Here is a 12597-nt window from a genome sequence, read left to right as displayed (position 1 = left end):
ATGAGGCTTAACCAGCTACACCACAGCACTAGCCCCTATTTATTTTTAATTAAAATTTCCTTTTTCTTTAAAGATGTATTTATTTGAAAGGTAGAGTTACAGAGAGGAAGAGGGGCAGAGACAAGTCTTCCATCTGCTGATTCATACCCCAAGTGGCCGTAATAGCCAGGGTTGGGACCTACTGAAGCCAGGAGCCAAGAGCTTCATCCAGATCTCCCACGTGAATGCAAGGGCCCCAAGGACTTGGGCGCATCAGTAGGAAGCTGGATCAGAAGCAGAACAGCTGGGATTCAAACCGGGGCCCATATGGGATACTGGCGCTGCAGATGGCAGCTTAACTCACTGTGGCACAGTGGCAGCCCCCCAAAAAGATTATTTGAAAGGCAGAGTTATAGAGAGAGAGAGGCAGAGATCTTCAGTCCACCGGTTCCCTCCCCCAAAATGGCCACAGCAGCCAGGGTTGGGCCAGGCTGCAGCTAGCAGCCTGGAACTCTATCCAGGTCTCCCATGTGTGCCACTTTTCCAAGCGCATTAACAGGGAGCTGGATTGGAAGAGGAGTAGCAGGTACTCTAGCCGGTACCCATATGGGATGCTGGCGTTGCAGATGATGGGTTTAATCCATGGCACCACAACGCTGGCTCCTGCATTACCCTTTTATATTGTTTTTTAAACTTCAAGAAAGCATTTTATTGAAGTTTAAAAAGGTTTTTTAAACTGTTTTCTAAACTTTAAGAAAGCTTTTTTCATGGTTGCCACATATTTATTTACATAATGGAATTAGCTAATTCTTAAGAAAGATGGATAGATAATATATAATTTACATTTTACTACTTAACCCTCCAGTAAATATCTTTGTACACAAAACTTTTTTTTTTTTATATTTCAGGTTGTTTCCTAAATATGGGTACTTAAAATGGGGCTACTGTGTCAGAGGATGTGAACAGTTTGAAGACTGTTATTGCATATTAGCAAGGCGATTTTTTATAAGTGGGCATGGATATTTGGCCTAACAGTTAAGATCTCCTATCTTATCCGCATCTCCTATCAGAGTGCCTGGGTTCAATTCCTACTTTCAGCTCCCTTTTCCAGCTTCCTGCTAATGTACACTCTGGGAGGCAGCAGGTGGCAGCAGGTAATAGCTCAAGTAATTGGGTTCCTGCCACCCATATGGGAGACCTGGATTCAGTTCCGGGCTCCCAGCTTTGTTCCTAACAGGCTGCGCATGCTCTTTTCTCTCCCTCACATCCTTTCCCTCCTTCAATATCTGTCCATCTCTCTGTCTTCGAAATAATTTTTTAAAAAGTTTTATAACCAAACAAACTTTGATTTCCAGTTTAAAAAAAAAAAATTATTTGAAAGACAGTTACAGAGAGAGGTCTTGCATCTGCTGAGTCACTCCCCAGATGGCTGCAATGACTGGGGCGGGGCTGGGCCAGGCCAGGCCGAAGCCAGAAACCTGGAGCTCCATTTAGATCTCCCGTGTGGGTGGCAGGGGCCCATGCACTCTTCTGCTTTCCAGGCATGTTAATAGGGAACTGGATCAGAGATGGAACAGCCAAGACTCGAACCAGGGCTCACATGGAATGCCAGTACTGCAGGCAGCAGCTTAAACTGCCACACCACAACGTTGGCCCTGTTTCCAGCTTTCTTGATGAAAGAGGACAGATGGCATATCCTCTCTCCCTTCCTCAGGACACACAAGAATGCCCTGCATTGTAAGGTTACCTCAAAGTTTAAAAATACTTCTTAAAAAAATTTTTTTTTTTGGTTCATTGGACAGGCTTTTATTGAACAGTCTTCTGTGTTGGGTGTGGTGCTGGAGCCTAAAAATAAAATAATGAGGAAGAGCTTAGAGTAGGGACTGGTGTTGTGGCGTAGCAGGTAATGCTGCTGCCTGCAATGCTGGCAGCATCCCATCTGGGCTCTGATTTGAGTCTCGGCTGCTCCACTTCCCATCCAGCTCCCTGCTAATGTGCCTGGAAAGCAGTGGAAGATGACCCAAGTCCTTGCATCCCCACACTCACATGGAAGACTCATAAAAAGCTCCTGGCTTCAGGCTGGCCTAGACACAGCTGTTGACCAACTGGGGAGTGAACCAGCAGATGGAAGATCTCTCTGTAATTCTGCCTTTCAAGTAGATGAAAAAAATATTGAAAAAAGCTTAGAGTCTAGCAAAGTTAAATGAGGAAGACCTTAAAGGAGAATTCTCCGAGAGAAATAGAATGAACGCCAGTCCCACCATAAAGAGAGAAGGCACTGGGGAGACCACAGCAATTCGGGAGAAGATTTGGGAGTAGCAGAGGGAGGGCCACAGGGTATGGATGGAGAAGGGTTTGAATAACCCTCAGTCTGTGTATCCTTCCCCATACTTTGGGCCCTTCCACTTATTCTGTCACGTAGTGTACAGTCGGTCCCAAAGGGCATCAGGGGACTTTGGAGTCCGCTTGATCCTGTTCCTGCTGCTGCATAAGACCATGACTGCACTTGCACATTAGGTTCTTAAAGCCTGCAGATAGGTGCTTAGCAGATCTTGACACGTGGCAAGGTTTTGGTATGTGACAACAGCAGGATCAAAGTTGGGTCCTTGACATCAGGTCAGGTGAACTAGCTCCCAGCCTCACCTTCCGGTCCTTCCTCGGTGGCTGCCACGAGGGCTGGCCCAGAGCAAGAGACAAGTCAGGTTCTGGGCTAGAAAGGCAGCCGAGGAAGCTGCATTTGCTTCAGGGACAAGCAACAAGGATACGGGGAAAGAAGACAGCTTCAGAGTTCTCAGGCTTTTCACATTGGTGTTTAAATGTCTTTTTTCCTAAATTTGTTTTTCTTAGTACTTTCTTGTGATTTTTCAAAGTTTTCTTCCTGTCTTTTCTGAAATGAAAAGATGGTCTCAAATCAGCTTACCTGTCTCCTCTGAAACCACATTTCCAAAAAATTCCTGTTTCTGATTTCCGTCACCCATCTCCTCTAGAACCACACTGCTGGAAATGCCTGGTTCTAAATCCTCTCCTCCCTTTCAGGGCAATATTTTCTGTGCTGGACCTGATGAAAGTGGACATGGCGAACTTTGCTGTCAGCAGCATTCGACCGCACCTCATGCAGCAATCAGTTGAGTATGAAAGGAAGAAGTTTCAAGAGCTTTTGGAGAAGCAGCCAAGTATGTTCAGAGCTTTGTGGCGCTCCTTGGTTGTCTGTGTTTTTTCATTTAAGTTGCTGTAGCTGCTTTATTATTATTATTATTATTATTTGAAAGGCAGATACAGAGAGAGAAGGGGAGAGAGAGAGAGCAAGAGAGTGAGCTTCCATCTGCTGGTTCACCCCCCAGATGGCTACAACAGCCAGGGCTGGGCCAGGCTGAAGCCAAGAGCACCTTCTGGGTCTCCCACATGGGTAGCAGGGGCCCAAGCACTTGCGCCATCCTTTGCTGCTTTCCCAGGCACATTAGCAGGGAGCTGGATCAGAAGTGGAGCAGCTGCAACACGAACAGGGCCCATATGACATGTTGGTACTGCAGGCAGAGGCTTAACCTTCTATGCCACAGTACCGGGCCCTTAATGGTACTGTTTTCTTATTGGTAGTGTTTTCAAAAGAAAATTAAAATTCGGTGTGAGAATAGTCTAAGTTGAGGAAGGAAAAGTACAACATGTTAGGACTACAATTAGAGTTGTGAAGCATTTGAAGAGAAAATTTAACTGACAGGAAGAACAATGGAGGATATGAGAATAGAAATGAAAGAACACGGGAGTGCTAAATTAAATAGTTAATGAAAATGCCAGCTTCAGGTAAATTGTATCCTTGTTATTTATTTTATTAAAGATTTATTTACCAGGATTGGCACTATGGTGCAGCAGGTAAAACTGCTGCCTATAATGCCAGCATCCCATATGAGCATCGGTTTGAGTCCTGGCTCCTCCACTTCCAATCCAGCTCCTTGCTAATGTGCCTGGGAAAGCAGCATAAGATGGTCCAAGTGCTTGGGCCCCTGCCTCCATTTGGGAGATCAAGAAGAAGCTCCTGGCTTCAGCCTGACCCAGCCCTAGCCATTCTGGCCATTTAGGGAGTGAACCAGCAGATGGAAGGATTCTCTCTCTGTCCTTTCTTTCTCTGTAACTTTGCCTTTCAAATAAATAAATGCTTAAAAAAAAGATTTATATACTTATTTATTTCAAAGGCAGAGAGTCCGAGAGAAAGGTCTGGGCCAGGCTAAAGCCAGGAAACAGGAACTCATCCTGGTCTCTCGCATGGATGGCAAGGGCTCAGGTACTTGAGCCATTTTCTGCTACTTTTCCAGGCACATTAACAGGAAGCTGGATTGGAAGCAGAGCAGCCAGAACTTGAACCAGCACTCTGATGTGGGATGCCAGCAATGCAAGTGGCAGTTTAATCTGCTGTACCATAATGCTGGCCCCTCTTGGTCTTTTTAAAAACGACAAACTTCATGTTAATTCTGTACGCATAGATCTTTCACACCCAGGAAGTCTCATTTCATGAACCTATAGAATCCGAAACTATGTTGTATTTCTAGGGTGCTATTTTTGGTCTCTCCATTGGCAGCTGATGTTCTGGGTAAATTTTAGGCTTCAGATGGAGTTTATTGTGAATCCATTTGGCCTCTGACTTTGCTGGTAACAAGACACAGATAGCAGCCTCTGGATAGATCCTGTTACCTGACAACATTTGAGGCTTCAGTGCCAAGAGCAGTTGAGTCACCCAGCCCCAGACAGAGAAGTCTGAGGTGGTGCTAGGCCCAGGTGGAGTCTGGAAAGAGCAGAACAGAAGCAGCAGCAGCACAGGGAGACTGGCTGACAGTTCCAGGCTTGCACCGAGGGCTGTGCGTGCCTTGTCATTCATAATCCTGATGCAGCAAGCCCATGAGTTTAGCGTTGTTATTTAAGTCTGACAGATATGGGAAACAGGTTTTGAGAGATCTTTGACCCAGATTGATTGAGCACACTCTGAAGCAGTGTCATAGAGCTTGAGGGTCCCGGGGGCACAGTTTTACAGGCCGAGGAGTCTTTTTTTTTTTTTTTTTAATTAAAGATTTATTTATTTTATTTGAAAGTCAGAATTACACAGAGGAGAGGCAGAGAGAGAGAGAGAGAGAGAGAGAGAGATTGATCTTCCAACCTCTGGTTCATTCCCCAAATGGCTGCAACAGTCAGGGCTGGACCAGGCAGGGGCCAGGGGCCAGGAGCTTCATCCATGTCTCCCACGTGGATGCAGGGGCCCAAAGACATGGGCCATCTTCTGTTGCTTTCTTAGGTAAGTCATCAGGGAGGCAGATTGGAAGTGAAGGAGCTGGGACTCTGACTGGCACCCGTATGGGATGCTGGAGCTGCAGATGGCAGATTAATCCACTGCACCACAGCACAATCCTCTGCCCACTTGGTTTTAAAGAGGCGAGCACTGGCAGAGCTGCAGCACCTGCCAGGACCCAGCAGGTCACTCTTCGCTAAGCTAACTTGCACAAGGTCTCCTTATTCTTTCTCTACACCCCTCAGAGTGTCCGCTGCACTAATCAGTTTAGAAAAGTAGAGTGTGAGGGCTGATGAGAGCCAGCTCCACATGCTGAGTTACACGCCAGATACCGTGAGGCCAGAAGTGCACAAGACTGGTAGATGAAGATTAGACAAGACAAGGCCTCACGATCAGCATGGAGGAGACTTGCCACAGGGACCTCTGAGCTGGTATCTCATCCCGCCCGAGTCCAGCCATCACCAGAGCCCTCAGCCATGTCTCCTGCAGTGGTCAGGATGGGCGAAGAGAAGGGAATGACAGTTTGTTGAACACCTGGCAGGTGGCCAGGCCTGGCCAGGTGCCGCGTCCCAGCGTTCATGATCTTGTTTGATCTGCACGGAGGCCTGTGAGGCGGGTGTTGTAAATGTCTTCATATCAGGAATTCAGTAATCAGGCTGGCACTTGCCTGAGGTTACACAGCTGGGGATTGCAGTTCCGTGGTTTGAACGGGGTACTTCTCTGTCCGAAGTTCATACTCCATCCTGGGTCACACTGCCTCGGGGTCACGGTAAGAGTCACAGCTTTGTTTTTCTCAGATTCCCTGGACTTTGTCACGCAGTGGCTAGAAGAAGCCTCAGATGACCTTATGACTCAGAAGCGTAAGCCTGCGCTGCCAGGCGGGGAGGAGGCGGCCGGCTCTAGGGACACCCCCGTGCTGAGTCCTGTCGCTGTCCAGAACTGCGCATACCTGAAGCTTCTGAAATGGGACCACCTCCGGAGACCTTTCCCCGAAGTAGGTGCTCCTGTGCGCGCTCTCACGCTCTGGCTGTGCTGCTGATCTTTAAACGAACACCTTGTTTTCTGGTAAAATTCACGTCACAGATAATTCTGTTTTAAAGTGGACAACTTAGTAGTTTTTAGTGTGTCTGCCAAATACGCAAACATTATCACCATTTAATTTAGAGCATTTTCACCACCCCAAAAAGGACTTCTGTACCCATTAGCATCCCAGTCCCTTCCCTCCTCCCTCCAGCCCCTGGTAACCACTCAGCTGCTTTCCCGTCTCTGTGAATTTGCCTATTCTGGATACTTTATGTAAATGGAATCCCAACATATTGGCCTTTGATGTCCAGCGTTTTTCCCTGGGGGTAATATTCATCCATGTTCTCTTAGGTACCTCTACTTTCTTTCTTTTTTATTGTATTTTTAAAAAGATTTTATTTATTTAAAAGGCAGAGTTACAGAGAGGCAGAGGCAGAGGCAGAGAGAGAGAAAGAGGTCTTCAGTCTGCTGATTTACTCACCAAGTGGCTGCAATAGCCGGAGCTGAACTCATCCAAAGCCAAGAGCTAGGAGCTTCCTCTGGGTCTCCCATGTGGGTGCTGAGATCAAGCACCTGGGCCATCTTCTACTGCTTTCCCAGGCCATAGCAGAGAGCTGGATTGGAAGTGGAGCAGCTGGGACTCAAACCAGCACCCATATGGGATGCTGGCACTGCAGGTGGTGGCTTTACCTGCTGGGCCACAGTGCTGACCCCTATTATATTTTTATGGTGGTAATATACACAGAACATAAAATGTACCCTTTTGATCATTTTAAGTGTACAATTCAGTGGTGTGAAGTATATTGTTGTTCAGTCATCACCCTCTCCATCTCCTATCATCCCAAACTGTGAAACTCTCTACCTGTCATACCATAATTTCAGAGTCCCACCAATTCCCTGGCCCCTGGAACCCTCCATCCTCCTTTCTGTGTCTGTGAATTTGACTACTGTAGTACCCTCATCAAAGTGTGTTTGGCCTCTTTCACTTAGCATCATGTCTTTGAGGTTCAGCCTTGGTGTATTATACATAAGCATTTTCTTCATTTTTGAGGCTGAATATTGTATTCCACTGGGTGCACATTTTATTTCTTCATTCATCAACTGATGAAAACACGGGTTGCTTCCACCTTTGGCTGTTGTGAGTTATGCTTCTGAATGAACATTCATGTACGAGTTTTTATGTGAACATAGGATTAGAATTGCTGGGTTACGTGGCGTCCCTAAGTTTAACGTGCTGAGGAGCTGCCAAGTTTTCCCGAAGCAGTTGCATCATTTCACAGTCCCACCAGCAATGTCTGATGCTTGCGGTTTGTGCCACTGATTTGTATCCTGTCTTAAAGCCACAGCAGTGGCGTTGCTTTGTAGCTCTGTTAGAGGAGCTTCCTCGCCTTCCACGCTGAGCACACTTTTGTCTTCTGATGTTTTCCCAGTAACTACCTGTCCTGCAGACCTGTTTCAGAGCGTGCCTACCAAGAGGGCTCCCACTTTGTCTGTAAATGGCTGTTGGGGTGTATAGACATCCCCACCCCATTTTCTCGGGCACTTAAGCTCCTCATCTCTAGCCACAGATCCTGCTACTTCTCTAAATCTCTCTCTCAAAAGTTCCTGATTTTTTCCTTTCAAGATGCTGTAAGTTTAGGTTTCATCTCCCGCCTCTGAGTCCCCTGTTTTGTGCAGGAGCAGCCTCTGCAGGGATGTGGCCTGCTGGGGAGTATGTGCCTTTCTGTATGTCAGGTGGCGGGGTTTCTGCTGGTGGGATGAGCCAGCCTGACGCGTCCCTGAAGGAACCGTGGTTAAGTGGTACCTTTCCCCAGGGCAGGAGCTCTTGGAACTGAGCCTTGGAGAGCTTTTCCTCAGTTACAGGATATTCTTGGGAGAGCAGAGGGAAGTACAAGAGCTCAGGTGGGAAGTCCCTTGAGGCCTGTCTGTTCACCAGCAGAGCACCCACAGTCTTCAGAGGTAACTCACTTCTCAAGAAGAATTCTGGGCTGTGATCCCAGTTGTCACTGTCCTGATCTGGTGCACCACAGCTTTTCACTGCAAGACTGACCTTAGGTTATTTGATGAACCAGTGTAAGCTCAGCTCAACCCTTGCACCACATTCACCCTCACTGCGCCCCAGGGACTTGCACCCAGCTGGCCCGGGGGCTGCCTCTAACCCCGCAGAGCTGTGTGCTTTCCTGGCGGCTCTGGGTTGTCAAATGTCTATCCTCTCCCGTTCCCTTTCCTTCTCCTTAGCAGCTCCTGAGAGCCTCCTTTCGCTGGCGCTGCCCACCCCCTCGCCCCGCCCCCACAAGCACAGTGCACCTGCTGTCTTGCTTTGCTGGGGGCCCAGGGTGCTTTGCCACAGCACTTGGAGCAGTCCTGAACAGTGTCGGACGAGTTGGTGCCCTGGCGCTGCTCCTTGTTCCTCTTGCCCCCTGGTGACACAGATCTCAGTGACCGGACGCTGGCTCTGCAGGCCACTGCACACTTTCACAGCAGCCCTGCAAAGTAGGAAGAGCCCAGCAGGACTGGCTGCCGTTAGAGCTTTTGGAGCTGGGGTCTCTCCCCAGGGCTGCCCCGTGCTCTTCATGAATGTGAGTCCTGCATCCTTCCTGAGGAAGAAGGGGCACCCGAGTGATTCACCTGTGACTCCCAGGAACACTGAAACGACTGGAAAATCCCCAGGGAAGCGGCAGGGGCCGCCTTGGCGCTGTGGCCCAGCGCCCTCTGCTGGCCAGCCCGAGCCCCCGCTGAGCCAAGGCCCTGTGTGTTGCAGACAGTGCTGATGGACCAGGCCCGCTTCCAAGAGCTCCAGCTCCAGCTGGAGCACCTGACCGTGCTGGGAGCCGTGTTGCTGGTCACATTCAGCATGGCAGCCCCAGGAATTTCCAGCCAGGCCGACTTTGCGAGGAAACTCAAGACGATGGTGAAGATTCTGCTAACCGATATGCACCTGCCGTAAGTGACTGAGAGCCTCGGAGTTGGCCTTTGATGGATGGGGGTTGAGGTTGGGGGTGGGGGCAGATGGCTGACTGGGGTGGGAGTGTCTCCAGGAGCTGAGAGGGAAGCTTGCTGCCTAATTATTCACTTGGAGGAGCCCATGGCAGATGTTCAGGCCAGGAAGCTGCATGCATGCTTGGCCATCTAGCCTGAGGCCCTTGGACGATGCAGCCTGGGCTGTCACCTGTGTCCCCCACAGATGCTAGAACTTCTCTTTCAAAGCTACCAATGAGAGAGGCCATGTCCAGGGTTCCTCTGGCCCTGTACTGCCCCCTGCGCCCTGGCACTCAGAGGCTGGCACAGGGTTGTTTCCAGCAGTGAGTCCAGGGCGTGTTATCCTGTACGAAGGGTCTGGACCCAGAACAGAGACAGAGACCTTCTCAGAACTCTGGCCAGCAGGAGGGCTCCCCACAGCTGGAAGGGAGTCTGGGCCCCAGGGGATCATAGTGGCAGTGCTTTTTTAAAGTTTGGATTTTAGTTTTCGTTGTTATTCTTTATTTAAAAACAGTTAAGATGCTTAAGTGTTTCAAAAAGTCAAAAGGAACAAAAGTGTATCCGGTAGAAACTGTCTCACAGCCACCAGGCTCTGGGCTTCCTGGGTGTCCTGCCCGGGGCTGTCTTGGGACAGGCTCCAGTGAGCGCCAGGCCGGCTTCCTGGCGCCCAGGCCCGCTGAGCTCTGCTGCCCTTGCCAGAGCAGGAACGGAAGCCCTCCGAGGCGGGCCCGAGGGGCGCGGGCGGCCGCCAGGAGGGGCTACCGGGCTGCTTGTTCATCAGCCTGCTCTCTCCGACTTCCCCTCCCCTCTCGGCTCAAGCTCCTTCCAGCTGAGGGATGCCCTGACCACCATCGGGGAGAAGGTCTGCCTGGAGGTGAGCAGGTGCCTCGCCCTGTGTGGGGCCGCCCCCTGCACCCCGGACAAGGAGACAGCGCTCAAGGGCCACATCCAGGCGCTGGCCAGTGCCGACGAGCCGGTCCGCAGGCTCATGGGTACGTGTGCGAGCGGTAAGGGGGCGGCGGGTGGGGATATGTCCCTGAGGCGACTAGTGCTGGTGGTGAGGGGCGGCCGGGACCCTGAGGGAGCTGGCATGGGGGTCCCGGCCTTGGTTTGGAAACCTGCCCCAGCGCCCACCGCGCGGCTGGGCGGGCCTGACTGGGAAGCCATGGGTCAGACGTCAAAAGAAGGAAAGGAATAAGGAGGGGCCTGCGCTGCGGCACAGCGGGTAAAGCCACTGCTGCCTATGGTGTGGGCATCTCATGTGGGCACCGGTCCAAAACCCGGCTGCTCCGCTTCCGATCCAGCTCTCAGCTATCCTTGGGAAAGCAATAGAAGGAGGCCCAAGTCCTTGGGTCCCTGCACCGAAGTTGGGGACCTGGAAGAAGCTCCTGGCTCCTGGCTTCAGATTGGTGCAGCTCCAGCCATTGTAGCCAATTGAAGAATGAACCAATGGATGGAAGATCTCTCTCTCTCTCTTTTGTAATTATTATTTGACAGGTACAGTTATAGACAGAGAGAGACAGAGAAAAGTCTTCCTTTCGTTGGTTCACTCCCCAATGGCTGCTACGGCCGGCACTGTGCCAGTTCGAAGCCAGGAGCCAGGTGCTACTTTCCTGGTCTCCCATGCGGGTGCAGGTGCCCAAGCACTTGGGCCATCTTCCACTGCCTCCTGGGCCACAGCACAGAGCTGGACTGGAAGAGGAGCAACTGAGACTAGAACCCGGTGCCCATATGGGATGCCGGCGCTGCAGGCAGAGGATTAACCAAGTGAGCCACAGTGCCGGCCTCAATTCTGACTTTCAAATAAATAAATATTAAAAAAAAAAAAAGAAAGGAATAAGGAAGGAGTGGGGAGGTCAGGATGGGAAGTATCACTGTACTCTCAGGTCTGCATATATGAAATACACAAAATTTGTTCCCCCTTTGTAAATAAAAGTTATTTAAAAAACACAAGTTGCAGCCGGTGCCATGGCTCAACAGGCTAATCCTCTGCCTAGCGGCACTGGCACACCGGGTTCTAGTCCTGATTGGGGCGCCGAATTCTGTCCCAGTTGCCCCTCTTCCAGGCCAGCTCTCTGCTATGGCCCGGGAGTGCAGTGGAGGATGGCCCAAGTGCTTGTGCCCTGCACCCCATGGGAGACCAGGAGAAGCACCTGGCTCCTGCCTTCGGATCAGCGCGGTGCACTGGCTGCAGCACGCCGGCCACGGCGGCCATTGGAGGGTGAACCAACAGCAAAGGAAGACCTTTCTCTGTCTCTCTCTCTCTCTCACTGTCCACTCTGCCTGTCAAAAAAAAAATATATATATATATATATATATTAAAAAACACAAGTTGCCATCATAAATGTGTAAGGTCAAAGAAAAGGAGTGTGTGTTCATATTTAATGTGATGTAAATCATTATTTCCTTCTTTTTTATAGATTCTTAGAGGCAAGCTTTCTGAAAATATACCAGGAGGAAAAGCAATTTTAACCTGTAACATTAAAATAAGCAAAGTGCCATCAAGCATAGTGGGAGATGGCTTTGAGCCATAGTTTGTAATTAGCCTTACTTCATATCAGGATGAGTTAGTAATCTGCCCATCAGTAATCTCTTATTGAGTTTTGAAAAAAAAGATGACTGAGCATGGATATATTTTTTAAAGAAGCTTTTTTTCAAGAAAATTTTATTTTAAGGTGAACAAATTCAATGCGTTTCATATATAAAGCCCTTTTGCCAGTTGGCTAACAGTTAATTTATTTGTTGAAACTACAAAAATACTTAACTCATCAAAACAGTGCTGCTGAATGCATTAATATATAAAGGTATCAGATTTTTCATCATAAAATAAATGTGATTCCGGGTTCCTGCTCGTGTGCACCTTGGGAGGCAGCAGGTGATGGTTCAAGTAGTTGTGTCCCTGCCACTCATATGGGACACCCGGATTGAGTGTCTGGATCCCAGCTTCAGCTTGGCCCAGCTCTAGCCGTTACGGTCATTTGGGAGAGTGAACTGCAGCTGGAAGCTTTCTCACTGTTTCTCTCTCTCAAATAATTTTTTAAAAATTCTATTAGCTGCTACTTTTCACCTTCACAGTAGTGGCACTGCCGATGAAAAGTTCCATTAATTAGCTTGACTTAATCATACTGTAATATACAGTTATATTAAAACATGTGCACTGTGAATATATTCAGTCATTTGTCAGTTATACCTGAGAAAAACTTAGGAGTTCTGTTTTATGGGTGATTAAGGAGCACAGTGTTTACTTTTTAAAATTCAGATTAAAATCTTTAGCTTGATTTAATTAGGTTCCCCCCCCCCCCAAAGAAACTTTTTACTTAAGGAGTACAAATTTCATAAGTACA

At 49.0% G+C, this 12597-nt stretch overlaps 1 protein-coding gene across 12 annotated transcripts in view; it reads left to right on the top strand.

The window, feature by feature from the left end:
* The window catches only part of TCP11L1 (t-complex 11 like 1), a 54477-nt gene that overhangs the window by 31168 nt on the left and 10712 nt on the right, over positions 1-12597 (top strand). For 10 of the 12 annotated variants that reach the window (XM_062196341.1, XM_062196334.1, XM_062196335.1 and 7 more), the window contains 4 exons: positions 3016-3152; positions 6049-6245; positions 9036-9217; positions 10073-10245. In XM_062196341.1, coding sequence (XP_062052325.1) covers positions 3016-3152; positions 6049-6245; positions 9036-9217; positions 10073-10245 — 689 coding nt within the window. The remainder of the gene's footprint in view (positions 1-3015; positions 3153-6048; positions 6246-9035; positions 9218-10072; positions 10246-12597) is intronic. The other 2 variants (XR_009866370.1, XM_062196345.1) reach the window with 1 other exon arrangement.

Source organism: Lepus europaeus, chromosome 7 (genome assembly GCF_033115175.1).
Source record: "Lepus europaeus isolate LE1 chromosome 7, mLepTim1.pri, whole genome shotgun sequence".
Taxonomy (NCBI): domain Eukaryota; kingdom Metazoa; phylum Chordata; class Mammalia; order Lagomorpha; family Leporidae; genus Lepus; species Lepus europaeus.
Note: the sequence above shows the minus strand (reverse complement) of the source record. Positions and strands in the feature narration are given on the sequence as shown.